This window comes from Podarcis melisellensis (assembly GCF_964234715.1).
Source record: "Podarcis melisellensis genome assembly, chromosome: 3".
Lineage (NCBI taxonomy): Eukaryota > Metazoa > Chordata > Lepidosauria > Squamata > Lacertidae > Podarcis > Podarcis melisellensis.
The window spans coordinates 118,724,237-118,747,740 of record NC_138530.1 but is presented as its reverse complement, the minus strand read 5'-3'; the positions used below and the strand labels follow the sequence as shown (position 1 = coordinate 118,747,740).

Genomic DNA, 23,504 nt, shown 5'->3' with positions numbered 1-23,504 from the left:
AGGGGAATGGATTAGGGTTTGAGGCTCGAATCTCAGCTCTTCGCCATGCTTGCTTCTTGCCTTGTGTGGGTCATTTGTCATTCCGCCTCACTAGTTTTCTTTCTTCAAAATGCATGTTGCGGCAGCAAATGTGTGGTCAAATAAGGGTTTTTGTGTTTGTGGCTTTGATTCCACTTCTTTGTTGCACCTGTATACATGTAATTCACCATCCTACTACCAAGAGGGGCCAAAAGAGTGTGACAAGCAGGGCAAAAGGGCAACAGCCCTGTCCGTTTGCAGATTCTGGTGTCCAGAAATAGGGTACATCCTCTGAAAGACGGAAGTTCCAATCTGATGGAAGGGGTTTAGAAGGGATGGTTGGACAGGCAAGGAAGAGTTTTAGGTGGGTAGAGGCAAGAGAAAGGAAAATAAGAGTGGCATAGCAGAGTTCTGCCCACTTTTTGAAGATTTGAGCCATCTTTGTTACCTGGCTACTTGCAATGTGGGAGAAACATCTAGTTCATAAACAGGTATTGTTTAATGCAGAAAACAGCAAGCAGTTCACCTCAGCAAACAGCAAACAGTCACCCAAACCTGAGGGTTTTGTGACTGTTCTTCCCAACGGCCTTGCTTGACAGTGGCATGAGATTATTACCAAGAGATATTGCCCTGAGAGTGGCAGCAGAGGATACATATCGTGGGACAATAATTAAATATAAATAGTAATAAATAAATAATACTCTGATGCCTGCTGAAATAACTTTGCCATCAGACTTTAAATGCCAATCCAAATGTAAAACCTACACTGCTTTCAATGTGTAATGATATCATTCCATATTCTCTTTCACATCACCAGGATCCACATGAGACAGGAAAGGAGAGTCTCAAATGCTGATCCCAGTGACACACATGAAAAGTGTCCCGCCTCCTTTGACTTCTAAGCTACTGTAGGTGGTTTGCTGCTGCTTGGTTCTATAACGTCCTGGACATTCTGGTTTGGCCCAGCAAATACTTTAAGGCACTTAACAAGGACTTCAACAGGCAAAATGGAAAATATACGTAGTCGTGTCATTAGCTACAGTGCATTTAGGCATAAGAAAATGGGCATCATCCAGTTTGAATCTGAAAATGCAGAGCCTGACCATGACTTGAAACAACTTGTTCTGAAATTGATGTAAGATTCTAGGTTTTTCCTCCTTGTAGCTGGTCCTAATCTCTCCTCTATCCCTTCTGTGGCAAACCCTCTGCTGGGAAGGGACTTCCCCCTTCATCTCTGCCAGAGGCAATACCACCCAGAAACAAAGTTGTTATTTTGAAAGCAAAGCACATTGCTTCCTCCTTCATACTATGAAAAGGAAGTAATATTTATTGGGAAATTTAAAGTTAGTGAAAAGATTAATAGTGATCCATTTCTGCTTACATTACTGTTAAATTAATAAGGTAAGCAGAACAAGAATCACAATTTTCTCTTTTCTGCGTCTGTTGAAATTATGCAGTAACTATAGCTCATAGGTAGAGCATATGTTTTGCATGAAGGAGGAGTCTATAAAAGTTAGAAAGCAAAACACGGAGGCAGCATTATAAGGCTTACTGGAGGAAGATATGAAGAAGCTGCTGTTGCAGAAGACACGTAACCAGTTGCTAAGCAATCAGGGTAAGGAATGCTGACCTCCCCCACCTGGGACTCAGAAGGGAACTGGGGTATATTTGTTTAAGTACTTTTATCCATCTCCACATTATTTTATTTACTCCCCAAGTGTGCTGTCTTTATAGCATAAAACACAGTTGGCTAGCTTTGGTATGGTAAAAAGGTAAAGGACCCCTGGAGTGTTAATTCCAGCCAATTTTCACTATGGGGTTCAGTGCTCATCTCCGCTTTCAGGCTGAGGGAGCCAGCGTTTGTCCACAGCTAGCTTTCTGGGTCATGTGGCCAGCAGGACTAAACCACTTCTGGCACAATGGAACACCATGACAGAAGCCCGAGTGTACAGAAATCCCATTTACCTTCCCGCCGCAGCGGTACCTATTTATCTACTCACCCTGGTAAGTTGACAGGAGCTGCGACAAAGCAACAGGAGCTCACCCCATTGCACGGATTCAAAATGCTGACCTTGCAATCAGCAAGCCCAAGGGGCTTGGTGGTTTCGACCACAGTGTCACCTGCATCCCAGCAGGTATATTGTACTTGGAAGCAACTCATTTGAAATAAATGGGGCTTCCTTTCTACTGAGAAAATACAGTAATTTGCAATGCCCCCACCTCAGTTTTCCATATCCACCAAGCAGCCAGTACTAGTCTGCATTTAATCACTGAGCTGGTGAGCTCAGTGATTAGTGAGATTAGTGATTAGTGAGAAAAAACTGAGGCTGCAATCCAGTGCACACCTACCTGAGTCTAAGCCTCACTGAACTTAATACGGGTGGGAGGCTGCAGAAAGCAGTATGGTCTGCTTTCATTTGTAAAGTCATTTGTTTACACAAATACTTACTTATTTTTGCCATGTTGGCCCATAATTTTCAGTTGATTCCCAACAGTAATATGCTATGTACACATTAACTCCTGAGAATAACACACAGAGGTCACCCTTTAAGGAGATCACAAGACAATCATAAAACTTTCAACCACTATAGCCAAGATTTGTCTTATTTTTTGTTAACGGGATAAATAAGCCCTCACACCTTTTCTTCATGGTTTATTATACCAGGTTTTGCCCATGTAATAATGATAAAAGTTAATCTTTTGCAGTTTCTCTGACATTCTGAAAAAGTAGGACATTATTAATTGGTTGGGGAGGGAGCTGATTTGTTTTAGGTGCACTGTAAGTCTTTAAGACCTAGACACTCAAGAGGAAAGAAAAGCAGGAGGTGGACTCAAAAAACCTAGATAAATGAGAAAGGCAGTTTCCTAGAACTGTGTGTGTTACACCTGTGGGCAAACTCTCACAAAAACAGCCTAATGAGGAGTTGCCATGAATGTTGAAAATCATTTGAAAAAGCAAAAAAAACTGGGTGAGAAAATAAAATGGAGTAACCTAGAAAAGGAGAGAGCATGAGACCCTGAACAGCAGCACCCCTTTTAGATCATGAGGGCACGCTGCAATATTTTGTTGCAGTTCCCACTTTTGTGAAATTACTGAGTGTTACTCCAGAGCTGACTGCCGAGCTACATTTACCCTCAACCAGTAGCAAAACACTCTGGGACAGGACAGGGGAGGGGGAAAAATATATTCCAGCCTCTGAAGTGGTAGGATTTTAAACTTGCATCACCAAACTGTTCTTGTTCGGCTTATGCCCATCAATGTAATACTTCAGGACCAGGGAAAGAAATAGAATAAGCATCGGTAATATGATTCCAGACTTCTGATGAGCTTGAAGATCCATTTTTATTTTAATCTCAATATGGAGACCACCCCAGAGACCTTAGGTGCATAACATGTTTTTGGTACAAAAAAGTAGTGAAGGATAACCTAATTTTACTAGAACTCAACAACATACGTTATCTTATTGGGTATTCACCACTTATGTGTGTAAATGTACATGGTATTGGAAGCAAAATAAAAAAGTGTTTGATCATTTAATTTCTAAAAAAGTAAAGGCCCCCTGGACAGTTAAGTCCAGCCAAAGCGGACTATGGGGTTCATCTCGCTTTCAGACCAAGGGTGCTGGCGTTTGTCCACAGATCGCTTTCTGGGTCATGTGGCCAGCAGGACTAAACCCTTTCTGGTGCAACAGGACACCATGACGGAAACCAGAGCACACGGAAATGATGTTTACCTTCCCAACGCAGCAGTACCTGTTTATCTACTTGCACTGGTGTGCTTTCAAACTGCTAGGTTGGCAGGAGCTGGGACAGAGCAACAGGAGCTCATTCCATCATGCGGATTTGAACCGCCGACCTTCTGATCGGCAAGCCCAAGAGGCTCATTGGTTTAGACCACAGCGCCACCTCTCCCTAAGTACATGTACCCTGCCTTGGGCCAGTAAGCGGAGGAAATAGTCCCACCACAGTAAATTTGACAAGCCCAATTTAATTTCTGTACTGCTGACTATATTAAAGATATCTCTAAGCAGTATACGAAAAAACTGAAGCCACAACAGACAACTTACAGAAATATTACAAAAATACAGTCACATAGAGGAATGTTGCACTAAAACAAAGTTACCAATATATATAAATCAAGGCCCATTCATTTCCCTTCCGACACACCTTCCCTCTCAGCCTCCCAGGGTCCAAATAAAACCTCAGCTCAGCCACAAAAGTCTCACAGCGAGAAGAGATCCTGGAAAAGGCCGACGCCATCCTTGCCTCTCCCTCTAGACCTTCTCTAGATGCTCCTTTCCCCGGCTGCATCCCATTCAGCCCCCTTGTCACTCCCAGCTCCAGATGCCGCAGGGGGTCCAGAGGATGAGGAGAGGGTCCCCTCCACTCACAGCACTTTCTTCCCCCTCAGCCCTCTCCTCCTCCTCTAGCTGCTCTCAGCTATTGCTTGGGGGGGGGGGACTTTTGTATTTCTACTCTTGAGACTCTGCTAGGGAAAGTACAATTACTTGCAGTGCACTGGCAACAGGAAAGATATTTTAGATCAATTTTGACAGTTTTTTTTCTTTTACTTTTTGTTGGGAGATATGAATACTAAGGAAAACAATATGCAAGAAGTTTCTTGAATAATATTTTTGTCAGAATTACATTAGGATGTAGAAGGCAGTCAGTTTAGAAACCTATTTTGCCTATGAGCTTATTCCTCAGAGCTGCAGACATCTTCTACTCATGCAAAATGTTAAGGATAAGGGGGAGGCTCTCCTGCCCTGGGGACTGGAAGGATACTTCGTTTTATTTTAGAAGAAAACACACACAGCCCTGCCCATTTCTGCCCTGCTTTCCAGTGTTATAAATTGTACTTGTAATATTTGCCAGCGCAATCAAATACTATCCCGTCTCCACAAACTGGAGAATAAACTATTCCTTCAGAATACCATTCAAATAATACACTTCTACTCCCTCCACCCACTTCCCCCCTTTTTTGGGGAAAGAAAGAAACCTCCTTGCTGTTTAAGGGCTTTATTAAAAACTTTTAAGCAAAGGGAAGGAAGATACTCTTTGAAACTGAATCTACTGTAGGACACAAGCCAACACAAAAGGCCACCCACAGCGCATGGGGCCATGTGACTTCTCTGTCACATCCTGAAGCCATTTCCAGCCTCGGCACAAGTTTGTACTCCCATTTAGAAGGAGCCGGGATATATTGGGAACACACATATGGAAACACTTTCCTAGAATCCGTTTCCATGAAATCCATAAGGAGCCAAGTAGCTTCAGATGTGGTGGTGTGCCTCAGATTAGCCAAAGGGTGGCAGAGGAAAGATAGAAATCCACCCTCACAGCACTTATTTCAGTTCCATTAAATACACACACGACTTGGGGCTACCAAACTACTGGAGCCATAAATAAATAAATAAATAAATAAATAACTGCTTTTCTGTTCTAAAAAAAGCAGCATGAATATTCAGTATTCTTATCATAAATCAGGGAGAGCCATTAATGTCACAACAGCTGCCTGTGGTGTTTTAATTAGCTCCCCCCTCAGCCACCCCCTCTCAGAGATCTATGGAGAAGGAATATGTGCTGCGTGGGTGTAGGTTAAGAGGCAGGAAAAAACTCTTTATTCAACATGTGTGGCCAGAATCATTTTCCAAATTGCACATAAAAATATTAATTGATGGTCATGTGAAGCTTACAAAAACTCCCTTCAGATGGTACACCTTCCTTCAGCCTGTCTGCTGCAGTTGTGGCACATTAAAACCAGAGATTGCAAACCGGATAATATCCAGCACACTGCTTTGAGGCGGCTGGAAGGCATCTCTCAGTGCCATAGCCTGCTTTGGCCAGGAGACCCCAGGCCCAAACCCAAACCCCCACTCCCTTCCTCCCTTCCTCCCTCCCTCCCTCCCTTCCTTCCTTCCTTCCTTCCTTCCTTCCTTCCTTCCTTCCTTCCTTCCTTCCTTCCTTCCTTCCTATCAGAAGCAGAGGCATAGCAGGGATTATATTTTCCCCCAGAAGGCACAGTTTCAACAATATTTTTTAAAAAACAAGAAAGAGTTAAGTTGCCTCTTCCAACTTCAGATTTCAGTCTTGGGAGAAGCAAAAGGCAACCTTGGGGGAAAGATCCATGGGGCTGAGCTCCATGTGCCCTATGTCCGCTATGAGTGGCGCCTCTCTGGATGCCACTTGCTGGAAACTGCAGAAGAAGGGGGCTACGACCGCGCCCTGCGTCCAGGATTCCCACAAACATCTGGCTGGCCCGTGTGAGAAGAGGGAGCTGGACCAGATGGGCCTTTGTCCTGAAGCAGCAGCACCTGAGGTCCTAATACGACAGAGTGTATTTAGTGAAGACTTCCTCCCCAGTCTTCGCCCCATCCATCCATTCGTCCTTCAGTACCTTAAGATTCCACTTTTTCTTCTGCATATTATGATGTCTCCCAAATCTCATTCTGTACCAAGGTAAATGAAAGTAAATGCTTTTGGAGACAAGAGCTATGCAGAAGACTGCAAAGCTTAAATAGTAGCTCCTGTTCCTCCAACTGCAGATTTTAACATAAAAGGTGATTTGGGGAGGAGAGAGGTATCGTCATCCTCAGAGTTCTATACAGAAACAGTAAATATACAGCTGGTATTTAGTTGTTATCTCCATCTGCAGTCCACCATCCCACCTTAATTGCACATTTGTTTCTGGTGCAGTGAATACGTGGTTGTGTGTGGAAACTGTGTTGAATACATGAGATATCTTCTTCATGCCCAACACTTATTTTGTGACTATTATTATTATTTACTTAGTTCAAAAGCCTCTTTAGTTCTGTTTGTGTAAATGTCATCTGACATTGGAGGGGCTCTCCCTCCCTCTAGCAGCTACACATTGCCATTCACACAAGTTTTGTACTTCAGACATTATATAGGCAGCACAAGCAGAGTAGAAGCATAAATCGCTTGCACTTTCACCATCTCCATACAGTATTTGTAATGAGCAAAGCCACAGCCGAGCCATTACTAGCAGACATCAGGGGGTCAGTGTCATGTTGAAGGCGCTGAAATAATGCAGCTCAGTGCAGTGCTGTGCTTGTACAGCAACCCAGACACTGCCGTGCCATTAAGACGTACATTTATGCAATGCAGTTATGAAGCCAGGGGCTAAAACGGACAGAAAATGGGTTGTGTCAGGGAAGGAGCAGAGGAGCAGCCAGGTCAGTCATGGTTTTATCTAACATTGAAGGCATAGCTGTTAACTTTTCCCTTTTCTTGCGAGGAATCCTATTCGGAATAAGGGAATTTCCCTTAAAAAAATGGAAACATTGACAGCTATGACTGAAGGACAGCAGCCAGACAACATGCACAGAAAATATCTTTTTAAAATGTCAGCCCATGACAATAGCTCTCCCTACCATATTGGCTAGAATTCAATCTAGCACAGCAACCAATCATGGCAAAGCACCGAGCATATATAAACTACAGCAGAACTCAATTCACACCCCCAAAAGTGCTGTAACACTCAACTCCCATGCCTACGAACCTATGAGTCTACAAGGGCACAGGTGGGAAAGGGGGTATTACCGGGAAACAATGGAGAAATGGCCCTTAACTCAAAGGGGAATACACTCGCAAAACAAAAAAATACCCAGCAGCCAAAGATAAACAAAGTACACCTGCCCTTTTCTCCTAAGCCCTTTTCATGTGCACCCAGTCCTGGCCCCTGCTGCACCCCTGGGCTTTGGCATGTCTGCGTTGGGCCTACAGATGTAGGCAATCAGAAATCCTACAAAAGATTAGTTTTCTAAAGAATGCAGCACTCTCTGCATGTCGGCAATCCTGCAGTAGATACCGTTTCAGAGACTATCTTCCTTAGCTTTTAAAAAAATGTTTTGATCGAGTTTCTAAGCAGCAAGGAAATTTCTTTATTTTCCACATACAAAAAAAGGAAGTGGATGGAATGGAAACTATATTCCCGTTTGTGGGGATTGGATGGTATTTGATTTCACTAGCAAATACCACAGTATAATTTATAATGCTGGAAACCAGTACAGAAATGGCAATGACTGTTTTTCATGCAATGAAATAAAATAGACTTCTCTTATTTGTTTATTATTTCCATTTATACACGGTTAACTATCAGAAGATCCCAAGCCACAGTGCATATTTATTTATTTTTTATGAAATTTATATCCAGCCCTTCCTCCCAAAGCTATGATACTGTTAATCATATTCTGGCCCCACACAGGACATCTGCACTGCATGTCTGTAATCTATGTTCACGGTAGGATGCAAAGGCAGGATTCCTTCTTGTCCCTACGCCTGTACAAGCATGGGCATGCAGGCACATTACAGATGTGCAAAGGTGTGTGTGCATGCAGAACCATTACCATGATACTGCCCCCTGTGTGCTCACTGAATGACCACAGCACATGTGAAGAGGCCAAAAGGGAACAGGCGTTGGAAAGCTGCTTCTGCCAGGCTTTCCTTCAGCCATGTTTCCCTGTTCCCTTTTCTTGGTAGCTGCTTCCTGAGACAATCAGAAGCAAGGACTTTGCAAAACAGCCAGAGGAGGAGTTTGAACCCAACACATACCCGATGCCTGAAGAAAATACAATCTGAATAAAAAGGACAAACAGACAAGGAAAGAGAACAAGCATCTCTTCCATATACATCAGAGGAAATACATTTCACATACCAAAAGAATCCTGTGAACTTCCCCCCTTTTCAGTTTGGGCATGCTGAAGAAAAATGACAAATTATCCCCTCCAAACCAAGCCCCTTTTCTTTTTGTTTTATGGGGAGGGTTGTGTACATGTGGACAGATGATCATTCTGATGCTGTCTTCCTGCGTGTGAGGGAGGGAAAAGACAGAGAAAGACAAAACCAAAGGGAAACACAGAAACACACACACAGAGAGGGAGGGGACTCAGCTATACAGCTGCAATTAAAACACTTTCAATGCGTTGTAAAGTGCAATATACAAATGTGGCACTAGACGGCGACAGTGAGCTATGCAAAATTCAATGTATTTTTCAAAGCTTTCTTTTAAAAAGCATTTTCACAGTGTGTTTTTATATGTGTGTAGATTCCACCACAGACACAGATAGACAGATGTGTGTAGGCGCCTCCCTCTGAGATAGAACTTTAAAATCCTTTCCATAGACTTGAATAGGGGCGAGGTTGTTGTTGTTGTTTAGTCGTTTAGTCCTGTCCGCCTCTTCGTGATCTCTTGGACCAGAGCACGCCAGGCACTCCTGTCTTCCACTGCCCCCCTCAGTTTAGTCAAACCCATGCTGGTATCCAACCATCTCGTCCTCTGTCGTCCCCTTCTACTTGTGCCCTCCATCTTTCCCAACATCAGGGTCTTTTCCAGGGAGTCTTCTCTTCTTCTCATGAGGTGGCCAAAGTCTTGGAGCCTCAGCTTCACGATCTGTCCTTCCAGTGAGCACTCAGGGCTGGAGAGGTTTGGTCTTCTTGCAGTCCATGGGACTTTCAAGAGTCTCCTCCAGCGCCATAATTCAAAAGCATCCATTCTTCGGCGATCAGCCTTCTTGATGGTCCAGCTCTCACTTCCATACATCACTACTGGGGAAACCATAGCTTGAACTATACGGACCTTTGTTGGCAAGGTGATGTCTCTGCTTTTTAAGATGCTGTCTAGGTTTGTCATTAGATTGGGGGGGGGGAGAGAGAAAACACTATTACAGTATCAGCAGCTGGAGGAGGAGAGGAAAAGTGTGAACACAAAGGAGAAGAAGAGGAGGGTGGATGGAAAGCTTAGATGGATGTAAGATGGGGAAAGTGAACGATGAAGGAGAAAGGGGGAAAGGGGCAAATGATGTAGGCAGAAAAGGAATAGTGTAAAGATAAAAAGGAAGGTTGGAGTGAAGGGGACAATTCCGGAAATGGATGGAAGGAGAAGGAAGTGGAGGAAGAAAGGAAATGAGCTGAGGGAAGAGAGTGAGGAAAGAAGAGCAGAAGAGGGAGGGGAAAAGGAGCAAGGGACATGGAAGGCAACCAGAGGATGGATAAAAGGGATGGAGAATGAAGAGAAAGGCAGGAGGAGGTTGCGCTCTAGCAAGCCCAGAAATCATTTCTCTTGCATTGCTTGGCTCTCTGCTGCTTCCTCTTCTTCTTCTTCTTCTTCTTCTTCTTCTTCTTCTTCTTCTTCTTCTTCTTCTTCTTCTTCTTCACAAAAAGAGGAACTATTTACTGCTGCATAATCCTCATATGCATCATAATTGTTTTTTCTCTCTCTTCTCCAACTCTGGAGAGTTGTGGGGGGAGTGTTAGTGGGGGAGGCGGGAGGAGGGAGGAGGGAGGCAAGAGATGCCATACTACAAACTACCTCACCGCAAATAATTGTGCACTCAAGAGAATAGTCTGAGAATAATTGCCATCAAAACTCTAAATTTTGTACAGAATTTTTCAAGTGACTCATGTTTATTGATGAACAAATTATTTCATATGCCTAAAATGTGGAGTAATAAATAAATAAATAAATAAATAAGGGTGCAAGTCTTAAGTCTGCCTGCTGAAGGTGAGATGGCCCTTTAATACCTAATAATTACAATTAACTTTTTGTTAGGTTTAATCTCAATCTGAGTTTTATTTGACTAAAGAACTCTAGTTGAAAAAGAGAGCTTCTCAGTTCTACTTTATTACTTTTTTATTTCATTACTTTATCAGACTTTTTAAATACAGTGGTACCTTGGATCTCAAACTTAATCCATTCCGGAAGTCCGTTCCAAAACCAAAGCGTTCCAAAACCAAAGCGTTCCAAAACCAAGCCGCGCTTTCCCATAGCAAGTAATACAAAATGGATTAATCCATTCCAGACTTTTAAAAACAACTCCCAAAACAGCAATTTAACATGAATTTCCCTATCTAACGAGACCATTAATACTTAAAATGAAAGCAATAAACAATGTACTGCAGTCACACAGTCAGCAAGTAGCTGAACTGGGTTCCACACAGTCACACACCAAAAAGAGAGAGCCACAAAAATGCAAAATAAATAGCAAAAACAGATAGACCTCAGCATAACACTCCAAACGAAAGTGTGGCACTCAAATTGGAAGCGTAACACTCAAAATGGAGCATGTTTGACTTTCAAAAAAAGTTCGCAAACCGGAACACTTAGTTCTGGGTTTGCAGTGTTTGGGTTCCAAGTTGTTTGTGAACCAAGGCGTTTGAGAACAAAGGTACCACTGTATATAAAAAAAGGCTTTTCAAATATTCTGTCCACTTTACTGTTCCTCCTAGATACAAAAATGGAACATATCTACCGTGTTCAGAGCTCCAACATTGTAGCCTCCCATGTTGAACAACCGGTTGAATGTAGTTTTTGAAACTAGGGTGGTATGATGCGTTCCTTTTCGATGTCTGGAATAAGACATTTTGTTGTCCCCCATTAAGAATTAGCATATTGTTTACACAAAAGCCAAAAAGGCCAGTTAGAAATAAATCATTACAAAAGCAGTTCAGGCTGCAAGGCATTATTCCAGTTTAAGTTAATATAATTTTAATGAGCACTTCAGAAAAGGGATATGGTGCTTATGGAAAATGTCCCTAATTAATATCAGACCTTAAATTAGGAATAACAAAAAAGGCAGTATCATTTGGTCTCAAGCTGGAACTCAAGTATATTTTGGCATCATTACTAACTGTTAGCAGCAAGTTCTGAAAACAGATGCAAATCCTGATATGTGCCCTAAATATAAAACACATTGCCCAAAAAAGCTCAGATAAAACATATATCTGTGCACTCACACATTGATTATAGTGTGCTATTTCCTGTACTAGCAACAAATATATTCCATTTAAGAAAGTTTCAGCAGTTTATTTTCTTCCGCTAATAGTTTTTAAACGTAAACTGCTAAGAGCATATGAGTTCTTTCCCCCCTCTTCGTCGAAAGTATTTTTTACAGATGGAAGTGATTGTAGCATAATATTAAAATAGTCATCGTCAACAACAACAACAACGTTGTCTATTTTGGGGCTTGAATCTGGTTGTTAGAATGAGGCTAAATCTATCCAAAAACCATGACCACAATTACTGAGGCTAGAGAGCAATCTGAGAATCATAGAATTGTAGAACTGGAAGGAATCCTGGTGGTCATCTAGTCCAACCCCCTGCAATGCAGGAAACTCAACTCAAGCATCCAGGACAGAAGGCAAGTGGAAACATGTCCAGAGCCATTCTTGGCCACACTTACTTTTCCTCCACTCCTTCCAGGCACAGTTCACAATCTAAAAATCCATGTTCAAGCGCCCTTTTTTATCTTGGGAGCTTTCCCCATGAAAACCTGCTCTTTAAAGCTCAACTGGAGCAAACATCAATCTGCGGGAAACCCAAATTGACATGTGAGCACTAAAGAGTGCGGGGGGGGGGGGAGTTGGGGGGGTGGATCCTGGACACAGAGCTTTTAAACACAGATTTGTGCCTGTAAAGAGCAGAGCAAAAATTAAGTGTGGATAAGCCCCCTTTTTATACTTCTGAAATGTATAAACTGCTCATTTTAAATATGCATTCTAACCTGCCAAATGATATGCTTCAAACAGCAATCTGATAAAATCCTGCTGACTAGTCCCGTTGGTTTTCAGCAAGTTCCTTCCTATCATATTAACACTATTTTTACTTTCCAAAGTGCTTTATAGTCTTCATTGCATTTCCTTTCACAGCCATCCCGTATTGATTTGCCCGTCCACTCAGTTACAATGCACTAGTGATGTCATGAGAGGTAAAATAAACTACAGGAGCCCTTTTTTTTTTTTGAAAAGTGTATTGTGTAATCATGACATAAATATGGTTGAAAATCCCCAGATAAAAGGTCAATTGAAATATTAACAAAAAACCTTGAAGTTTGGTAAGTTAATGTTAAAACGTGACAAGCTCAGGTGTATTCTCATCACCTATCATTTTTATAAAAAAAACTCTTCAGACATGTACAGTTTAACACTGGTTTTTATTGGTCCAAGGAAGGATTAAACAACAATTAAAATTCAGTCACATTTAACAGCCAAGCTGTGACCAACTTGTACATTACTGACTACTAAGGGCAAACTTTGGGTGACGTTCTGGCTCCACTGAAATCAACTCCAGAACTTTTGTTTATTTCACTGGGGCCAAAATTCTCCCCTTTACTTTAGTTTTTACTGGAGTGGATTCCATTAGCTTTCCTATACTTCCTCCCTGACAAATGTACAAGGACTCTAATTGTTCACATGCATCTGTAAGTTCATAGTTTGTTCACATACGAGCACACAAACACCATAACATTTTTCCAAACAATATATACACACACTGTGGTTGCCAGATGTATCATTTTAAAGATTCTTGCTTTATTCTGGAGCTTCACAGTTCAACAAAATAAAATTGATCTATCTTATGTTGCAACACTATGGCTATCCAGGTTACTATAGCTCCGAATGAACCTTTTAGTTTTTACTAAACAAGCAGCACATTGTTTTCTGTTATGCATACATAGTGCTATTTTTCTATTTTTCACCATGAGCACCCCTCTGGTTCCCTTAGAATGGCAATGGCACCCACCTGAGAGGGACCATGCTAACAGAAGCAATGTAGGCCAGGATTGTGCAAGAGTATAAGAGAGTTTCTTTTCCCTTCCCAGTATAGCTCTGAAGTGCTTCTACTGATGGGAAACGACAGAGAATGAAGGACAGGGATCAAGCAAATAACACAAGCTACTGGATGAGTAGGTAGAGCAGGTTAGTTCAACAATTGGGACTGAATATGAAGTTGCTAAGCACCAAGGCAGGTGGCCAACACAGTGGCAGAATGAGACCCCAAGAAGAGCTGCTTCACACATTGGAAGCTTCTTGGCATCTGAAGTGAAAGAGGATGCATGGGAGCTGTGGTGGGAAGGTATCATGATATTTAATAGGGAGAATAGCCCAAGCTCTTGTTTTATTTGAAACGAATTTAAAAACAGCAACCCAATATTGTTATAAATATACCTAAGTTTCCCAATAAATATTGTAATCACTATCAGGAATAGGAGTAAATCTGAACAAGTCTTAGAGCCTCTTCTAACACTGCCATAGTGGAACAGGATTTACTAGTCCTGGTGCTTTCCCCTCACCACAGTGTTAATGTCAGAAGTTGGCATTAGCAGGCAGGCGCGATGGGTTCCATCCCACATTGGGGCTGCCCAGTGAGCATGTGTGACGTCATGCCCGTTGCACATGTGACATCACCTGGGGGCACAGCATGTGATGTGTCATACATGTGATGTGTTGAGTCGCCCGGCCGGGCACCAACAGTGAACGTTTAGTGGTGCCTTGGCACCCCGGAGCCCCCAGAGATGGCGCCAATGTTAGCAGTACAAACCACAAATGACACAAGTGTTTCCATAGTAAGTTAATAAATGTGAAAACCTACCTGTGCAACATCTAAATGGCTGCTTCTTCCTGGCCTTGTTCCTTATTTATATTGGTTGCTTTCTCTCTGTGCTCCTTTTGATCCCCAGTGTCCAACAACCATTAATATTCCTATTAAACTTTGTGGGGTTTTTTCTCATCTCTATGCTTTCTTTCTTATGGCTTCTTATATGTGGAAATTCCTATTTTTAAAATATTAAGCTGGCCTCGTCTTTGTTCCACTTTAAGAAATTACCAGAATGCCATCTTTCTTCTTGCACTTCACTTATAGTTCCCTCTTTTCCTCCAGCTTCTCTCTCATTTTGTCTCCTGATTTTGCATCTCCTCTTGCATATTAGGCACTTTTAAATAATAAATGCTGGCAGTAAAAAAAGATGGAAGTGGGGTCAAATACTATGCTTTCCTCACCCGTCCGCCACCCCCCCCCCTTTGTGAGCTCTGTTTATCTACTCTGGAATTTGTATCATTTCAGATTTTACAAATACCTGTTCTCTATTTTTAAAAAGTCAACCCTGACTTGCTTTTGGTGTAGTTCTGTGATGCTCCCTGCTCCATGAAACTCACAGCCCTGCTTCATGAGCTCCGCATTCATCCCCCCTTCTTTTGGAAAGGGGGAAAATATATGGTGAAGAGACCCACACAGGAGAATCAATGTTCCCCCCGAAAGGTATGGGTCGGACAAGGGAGAGAGCTGGCTTGCTTCTGGCTTGCTCTGCTTTGATGGGAGGACTTCTAAGCACTCTGGCTCTTCCGCATGTTAGGCACTCAGGTCTGAATGCATCCTGACAAGCCAGGGCCGCAGGGCAAGAAGCTCCCCCAGCTGCTGCGGCCCCCGCCAAGCCGCACCCCGCAGGTATTGCCAGTGGCAACGCTGCAAAAATAACTGACTTGACAGCCCAGCCCGATACAGGCTACCAGGAGACATGAACTAAATGAATACGGTCGAAAGCTAAAACCAAGCATTTGAGGCTCAGTTCAAACAAAAACAGGTTTCACAATTAGAAGACAGAAATGGCTGGCTGGTGTTTCCAGAAGTCATGAATTCAAATCTGTCTAATTTGGACATGTATCCTAATGTTTGATGGAACACTAAATAGCTAAGATGAAAAGGATGGGCTGTTTTTCACGTGGGGGGGGGGGATTATCCACCCCTAAGATAAAAGAAATGAAAGAAATCAAGCTAATCAAATTGTATAGGTATCTTGGCTGGCGTTCAGCCTGTCAGAGATTCAGTGAATTTAACATTTTTTTATAGCATTGAGCTTTTTAGAGAAGGGAAAAACAAGCTAGGTGTTCACTTAGCTGGCTGGGAGTCAAACAGGTGTATGAGACGAGAGTGTGGGAGACAATCACTGAGCCTTGCAAACTTGATGTAGGGATAAGGACAGTCTACATTCTGCACACCTTAATAATGAATCATAGTGTTCCCCTTATGTTACACATAGTTCAGGCAGATGGGCTACAACTCTCTCTTTAGAGCTTCAGGGTAGCAGGTAGCAGGATCGCCACCCTTTGTTTAGGTTCACCACATATGATAAAATACAGTAGATGACGATATGCCATGGTATGTTGCATTACAATACAGCATGAAGACTGTTTTACCTAGAGATGGATCACAGAGTACATAAACTACTACCACTACTACTCATAATAATAATAGCACTCCACCCCAGTCACTCTGGGCGACTTCCAACATAATAAATGCACAGCAAAACACTCAGCACTAAAAACTTCCTGATACAGGACTGCCTTCAGATGTCTTTGTAAAGTTGTATAGTTGTATATCTCCTTGACATCTGATGGGAGGGCCTTCCACAGGGTGGACACCACCACCGAGAAGGCCCTCTGCCTTGTTCCCTGTAAATTCACTCCTCGCAGGTCAATTGTATTTACATTGCAATTCGATACTGACTTACCTGGGAGTAATAACCCTGCTGAACTCAATGTAATTTACTTCTCAGGAAGCATGTACAGGACTGTGTTGTGTATTTCCACAAATAGTTTTTCATGAGACAATTTGTCTAATCCATTCTATAACTGCATTCTACCCCTAAATAATGCAGGTGCTGATATGGATCTGAAGGACACAATGACTAAGCTAAGCAGCTTTCTCAAACTATTGCCTTTAGAGGAATGAATGTGAGCGTCGTACCAAGCTATTCCAGTTATGGAGACTTTTGGCTGTAATGAATGAACTAATTTATGGGAGTGAAACAAGGCTTTCATCAAAAAGAAAGAAAACGTAAAGCTGTTTACGTTAACCCACACAGGGCAAAGAAACCCCAGCTGAATACAGCGTGAAGCAGAGCCACGAGATATTGTGCCTTCAAGGGATCATCAGACATTCAAACCACAAGGCCAAAGGAAGACAGGTTGTTGTTTTTAATGGGGGGAGCTCATACAGCAACCCCAAGAGTTTTTACAAATGAGAGCAAAAACACTGCAATAGGTATGTCCCTTTTAAGCAGCCTTAGCCTTCCCTGCTTCTACCTGAGATAACTAGTGGAGTTCAAACATGGTCTTTACCTGAGAGCCGCCTGGGCACATCGGTGATGGCTGGAAGCCCCGTGCCTCTTGAGGAGGACAGGGGGGTTGTGGAATGAATGGAGGGTGAAGTCATCTGGCTCAAGTAGGAAGGGTAAGACTGGTCATAGGACCATGGAGGGGATGACTGTGCTTGTCTGGGGTCTAAAAACAAAACAAAAGAGAAAATAATTTAAAATGAAAGACTTGTCAAGAGGAGCAGCTGGTGAAATTAGAAAGCCTAAGCACCGTTTTCTCACAAAGAATGAGAATGAGCAAGTAAAAACTCCAAACATTTGGGTTGTGTTTTCTTAATGTCTCCATGGCCTATCTAATGCTGTTTGGAAGTGGCAGAATTAGCGAGTCTTCCAAGGAATGAAAGCAACAGTGGGATCCTATACATGCCTACCCTGAGTACGTCCCCCTGAGTTCAATTAAACATACTCCCAGGTGAGTATGTATACAACTGCAACTGAAGACATTGGAATTGGATTGTCAAAGCAATGGCTCCAGCAAGGGTGCTAACCTCTCCTAGATCAGATCTGGGTGAGAGAATAAGGATGTTCCATAGGGGTGTTCATTTAGCCAAGATTTCCATTAAATATTCATTGAGAAAGGATGTGCAAGGAGATGATGGAAAGTGCAAGTAATTGTGGAGAAAATTGCTGATTACTGGGAAAACTGATGTGAACATCTTCAGGACCACAGAGAGGCTGAGAGAAGAGATTTCAGAGTTAGGTTCAGTCACTGTTCCAGAAGTGTTTGATATCTTGAATCTTCTGACAGAGTTTACTCGCAACATGGATACTGTAGATCTCTAAATGGAAGAACACTTTTATCCAAAAGAACTAACTCGTATCTCGGCAGAATAATTTATATTAGAAGAACTACAGGTGTGGAGATAAGAGAGGCAAAAGTCTAGGCTTCCGGCTCCCACTTAAGACAACCCTCTGGGGAAAATATCTAACTTCTTGGAAACCTATCTTCAGCCAGGATTCCTGGGGAAAGCTACAATGCAAAATCAAACTAGTAGCAATGTTTTGGAAATGAATGCTCCATCCGAAAGCTGGATCATGTGACAAAATAAGATAAAAGCAAAAAACATTCTAGATCATGCAAAAGCATACTTTAACTTATATTGCTGCTAATTCAAATTTTGTATGAGAAGCAAGGATGTTTGATGTACAATGTTTTTTGCTACGTATTGTTATTAATAAAATATTTTCTTTAAAAAATCATATAATAATATGCCCAAACATAAACAGATTTGAAGTTTCTACCACAGCAAATTGTCTTTCCACCAAAAATGTGGCTTGCCTCTTCAAGCAGTTTAAGGAACTGTGAAAAATTAAGTAAAACACAAGGCTAAGCCAGTTCTCCATCCTGCACATATACAGTATATACACAGACTGCGGGCACTATTACAATTTAACCAGCCACATTTTATTTTGCTCTTCTGCTGCTAGCTGAAAGCTCTGTTAGTATCAATACTATCTTGAGTTATTTCCTTTGAGGGTGGAAGATGGTGGGGAAGTTATCAACATAATACGAAAGGCCTTCCCGCCTGGCCGGAAGTGTTTCCACAGAGTCCTCTCACTCAGTCGTGCCTATAAAGGCTGCCTGGTGGGACTTCTCCAGGGATTCAGAGAAGGGTCTGTGCAGCCCCCCCCCCCCCCGGAGATACTGGGAACTGAGTCTGGGACCTCGTGCAAGCAAAGAAGGTGATCTGCCACAAAAGTCATTCAGATAAGAATGTGCCATTAATTCCTCTAGTTATTTGACTGGGGGGAAAGGCATTTCCGGATGTACCCTCCACTACCTATAACTCAGCCTAAGGCTGATATACACCACCCTGGTTTCCACTAAGAACTCCAAAGGGGATTCCCCCTGGCAATACCCACTAAATAAAGGTAAAGGTAAAGGACCCCCAGACGGTTAAGTCCAGTCAAAAGTGACTGGGGTTGTGGTGCTCATCTCACAGGTCATGTGGCCATCATGACTAAACTGCTTCTGGCACAACGGGACACCATGACGAAAACCAGAGCACACGGAAACGCCGTTTACCTTCCCGCTGGAGTGGTACCTATTTATCTACTTGCACTGGCACACTTTCAAACTGCTAGGTTGGCAGGAGCTGGGACAGAGCCACAGGAGCTCACCCCGTCATGCAGATTCAAACCACCAACCTTCTGATTGGCAAGCCCAAGAGGCTCAGTGGTTTAGACCACAGCACCCCCCATTAAATGCCCTGCTTTGAACTGAATGATTCTTAATATGTATTTTCTACATAGATATATATTTATCTGGGTTGCAGTGGGTAAGAGAAGGAAGAATACAATGAAGTTGGCAAACAGGTTATTTTGCAATGTTATCTAGTGATTTACTGATGAAAACAGGATTTCCTCTTCAACATTTATGTTGTTTACTTTATATTGCTTACAAATCAAAAATATATCCTACTTTAAGAGAAATTGCTTTCTGACATCTGTGCCTCTGGAGTCTTATGGGCATAGTAAACACGTATCAGTCTAGATACTCGTACTTTCTACTTTCTACTCTTTGTAAAGCAGCAAACCATATCTGGCTTAACTGTATCTTTGAACACAGGTTTCCAGCCTCTGTTTTGTAAAATAGTAATATGATAACTAGATGGCAGAAGAAACAAACCCTTGTCAGGAAATTCATCTAATTATAACAAAATCCTCTTTCTCCCCTTCTGTATAGAAAAACCTTGATGTTTCTGCCATTCCCCCCCTCCCCCTGTTAAGACATGATTTGTTTGAAGAGATGTCTGGAACTCTGATACTTCCCAAAGCAAAAAATAACTGTATATCAGTTATATGAAGGAGGCAGGGAAGCCTTTCATTTTAACTTTGTTAGGATTTAATTTACAGTAGGGCTATCTCATATAAATGCTTGACCAAGAAAAAACACCACTCCAAAGTCAAACGGGTGATTTCTAAATGCAGTGAACGTCTTCAAGCGCGTAGGGACTGGCATTATATTTACTCTTACCTGCATGTTATTTTACAGCACAACAATAACACAACAAACTATCTAGAGAAATGTAAATAATTTTACATTATTTTTTTAACAGATGTTCCTCTGATTTGGCAGAGAATTATTCTGGGCAACGAAAGCAAGCTGACAAATTAGCAATGGGCCGCAACAAGCATTTAAAGGGATTTTAGGGACCCACAAGACACTGAGGTCCAAACTGTGTATACTCATTATGACTTCAAGCCAAATAAAGACCATATAGGAATCTAAATTGCACCGCAGGATGTTAAGTATAGTGATTTATTATACTTAAATTGGGAATGCTTAAATGCATTGCTGTGCATTTAATTCTGGAATGTTCCCCAGTAACTCTCGTGGGATTGGTTAACTCTGGTCACTAGGGAGGGATCTTACTACATTTTCCACTTTGTTTTCTGTGTGAGTGACTGGACTGTATTGGCTGCATTTCCATGAACACTAAAGAAGAGACCGTGTTAGATAACACTCTCTCTCAATGCCACACAGTAGTGCTGATGTTTCTGTGTGAATGCATGTGGCAGAAAGAGGTACAGAAGTTGATGTTCTCCCAAAGAACCAGGAAGGAGAAGCCCCCCTCCGGGGTGCTCAAGTGTACGCAGTACTGGCCCCTCTTTTTGTTGTTGTTAAAAAGTGTGGCACTCACTGCAACCACTTCATGGTGAGTACGGACACCTACTTTTCTAGGGGGGAACCTTTTGCTCTCCGAAGGCTGGGGCATGTGCCCTGGGAGCAGGCACACGTTTATTCATGGAGAATGAGTGTGAATGAGAGAATGACAAAGTGGAGCCGACCTCACCTCAAGCAGCATGTCAGCCCAGTGTGTGCATCAGCCTTGCAATGTGTCCAGGAACAACCCTCAGCAACAGAGACCTAGCTTCTGTGCAATAACCTGTCCCCTGGCGGCTGCAGTCATGGCAGTTAACAGACAGCCATCATAGCCCTTCTGACAACAGATGGATGCTACCGTCTCCTGACTGGTACCTTGCTGCACATTTGATTATTCACAGACAAGGGAAATATCTGATGATTTCCAGTGTAAGGCTTCAGATAGTGGACTTCTTCATTCATTCTTCATTGGGACATCCAGCATAAATTCCGGGTCAAATCTGTTTTCAGTATGATATGTGTCATCTGTACACCAGGAATGGATTGGGGGGGGCAGCAAAATGGGGCATGTGCTCCATATGACAGATTGCTGTGGGGGGGGGGGAGAGAAAGCAGTAAGAAGCTTTCCTCATTCCAAGGGCAGGGAGCTGCTTCTCCTCATCCTCCCAACCTGCACCAGAGGGAGGTCAATGGTTGTTGTTGCTCAGCAACTGGGATAGAGGAGTGGCAGGGCTGAGCAGGGCAAACGTGCCAAAGGGAGGTGGAGGTGGAACTAAAGTGGCTTAGACTTTGTGGTGATTCTGCTTTGATTTGTTATTGTTCATTATTACATTTATTCCTACTACACTACTGTTAGTATACACCTGCTTTTCTAGCTTCCATACTTATTATTTATTTCAGATTTTCAAACATACAAAGTGCTTCACATGCCATATCTAGCTGCAGTCCTTACAACAACCCTCTTAGGCAGGAATGAGGAACCTCTGAGCCACCAGCTCCAGCACCCCTGACTATTGGCTGTGATGGTTGGGGCTGTGAGGGGAGTGCAAGACTCAGAGGTTCCCTAGCCCTGTTGTAAGGCAAGTCAGTATTATTACACACACACACACACACACACACACACACACAGTGCAGGTCGGTGCTTGTGCTGGGGGCTGAAGCTGACAGAGAGCATCTTGCCTAAGGCCTCTGAATGAAATCATGGCAGATCCAAAATGTGAACTGTGGACGTCTTGATTTATAGCATGGTCTCTTATTAGCACAAAAATTCCTAACCCTGACCACTTCTGACCTCCTGCAATGGAGTGTTGATCCCCACCCTATTTGTTAAAGTCATAAAGAAAAGTCAGCACCACCCTATTCAGCTATTTTGTTAAATCTTCATTTTTAATTGCTTTGTATTCATTAGAATCTGTGCTCTCTCCCATCTGGAGCACACATTTATTTAAAAAATTTTAAATATGTGCGTGAATAGGAAACAAGACTCTTTCCCCTATCCCTCAAACCTTTGTTGCGGGTCATGGGGACTTGTGGCCCTCTAAATGATCTGGGAGCCGTGTGTTCCCTACAGATTAATTCTAGGGCATGAATATGGTACTGGGTTGTGCCTGAAGAATGGAAGTGTTGCCATATGGCAAGACTGAAGATGGGACACACCTGTTTGTGACTGTGTGGCCAGGCCCCTGATGATGTGTAGATGTTAGGGTTCAATATAGCTGTTTAGAATCGAACCAAAGAGAACCACTCAAGGTTTATAGATAGACTGAGAGATCCATGTACGGTAACTTACGTCTCTAGATATCTGCCAATTAACTGATATAAATGTACTGTCTGAAGTGGTTCTTAAAGAATAGCATTGTACAGCAAGTTTTGCAGGTGTTGCATTTTGCATGCATGTTTACTTCGCTTGGGTGTCTACTTTGCCAAAGACATGCATTTATTTAGCTGTGTAATATAAAGAGAGTAATGGCCATTGGGGAATTGTTCCGGTGGCTTTCCCCTGTCCTTATTCTCTTGCTATTTCAAGTGGTGTGTCTGTGAGACCCAGTCGCGTGTGGGTCTCTGTGGGCCAGAAGCTCCAAGCTCACTCACAAATCATCATGAGTTCTGACAAGCACAGCATGCTCTCCCACTTGTTAGAGGCAAAGAAAACGCAATAACCCCCAGAGCTGTTTAATCGGAAGGAGACTGGTTTTGCCCAGAGGAATGCTCAGTGCCAACATGGGAGGAGGGCAAAGCACCTACAGAGGCTAGAGGAGCAAGAAAACAGCCTTCGACTCACCCAGCCTTCCTCTGTCAAAAGCAGATAGTCAAAAGTAGACTAATTAGTGGAGAAAACTATTAGTTTCTGAACAGCAAAGCAGGGCCATCAAAAATATTTGGGGGTGATTACTAACAGCAGCCCTCCTTCTGTAAACATTTCTGCTCCCCCTGCATGAGACAGACAAAAACTGCTGCCTTCATAGCATAGGGAGGCATGTTGCTCACTTCATTGCTTAGCTTCATGCATAGCTTGGCTGCAACAAGTAGCTAAAGGGGTGAAGCCTTAAATAATATGCAAACTGCAAATTCCCTACCATGTAGGTTCTATTAGAACAGGAAATGTCAAAGATTGCTTATTCATTTCTTCCATGAGTTTACTGTTATTACAGGCTTGCAAGTTAGGCAACCCTTGCCTTCACTGTTTTATTCAAAGAGGCTCAATCAACATGCAGGCAGGGTGGGAGTGACGGCTGTTGCACAAAAGTCACACTCTCTATAGTGTTTCACATAAGCAGACACAAATTCAAGTTGCACTCATAATAGTCATTCTAGTGTCCCTTCAACTAATTTTTAAACCACTTATTGCCTCTCTGACCACCTGCAGCACTTTCACAGGTGTGGTCAAGCTGCTGAGATGTCATGAAATGGCCACCAACTTCTGAGAGGTGACA

The 23,504-nt window shown here is 42.6% G+C and overlaps 1 protein-coding gene across 10 annotated transcripts in view; it reads right to left on the bottom strand.

Annotated features, from left to right (window-relative positions):
- Positions 1–23,504, bottom strand: part of RUNX2 (RUNX family transcription factor 2) — a gene marked incomplete at its 5' end in the record, with an annotated part of 221,344 nt that overhangs the window by 55,016 nt on the left and 142,824 nt on the right. For 6 of the 10 annotated variants that reach the window (XM_081906271.1, XM_081906273.1, XM_081906275.1 and 3 more), the window contains one exon: positions 16,930–17,091. The exons of the other annotated variants lie outside the window; for them this stretch is intronic. In XM_081906271.1, coding sequence (XP_081762397.1) covers positions 16,930–17,091 — 162 coding nt within the window. The remainder of the gene's footprint in view (positions 1–16,929; positions 17,092–23,504) is intronic. 10 annotated transcript variants of the gene reach the window in all.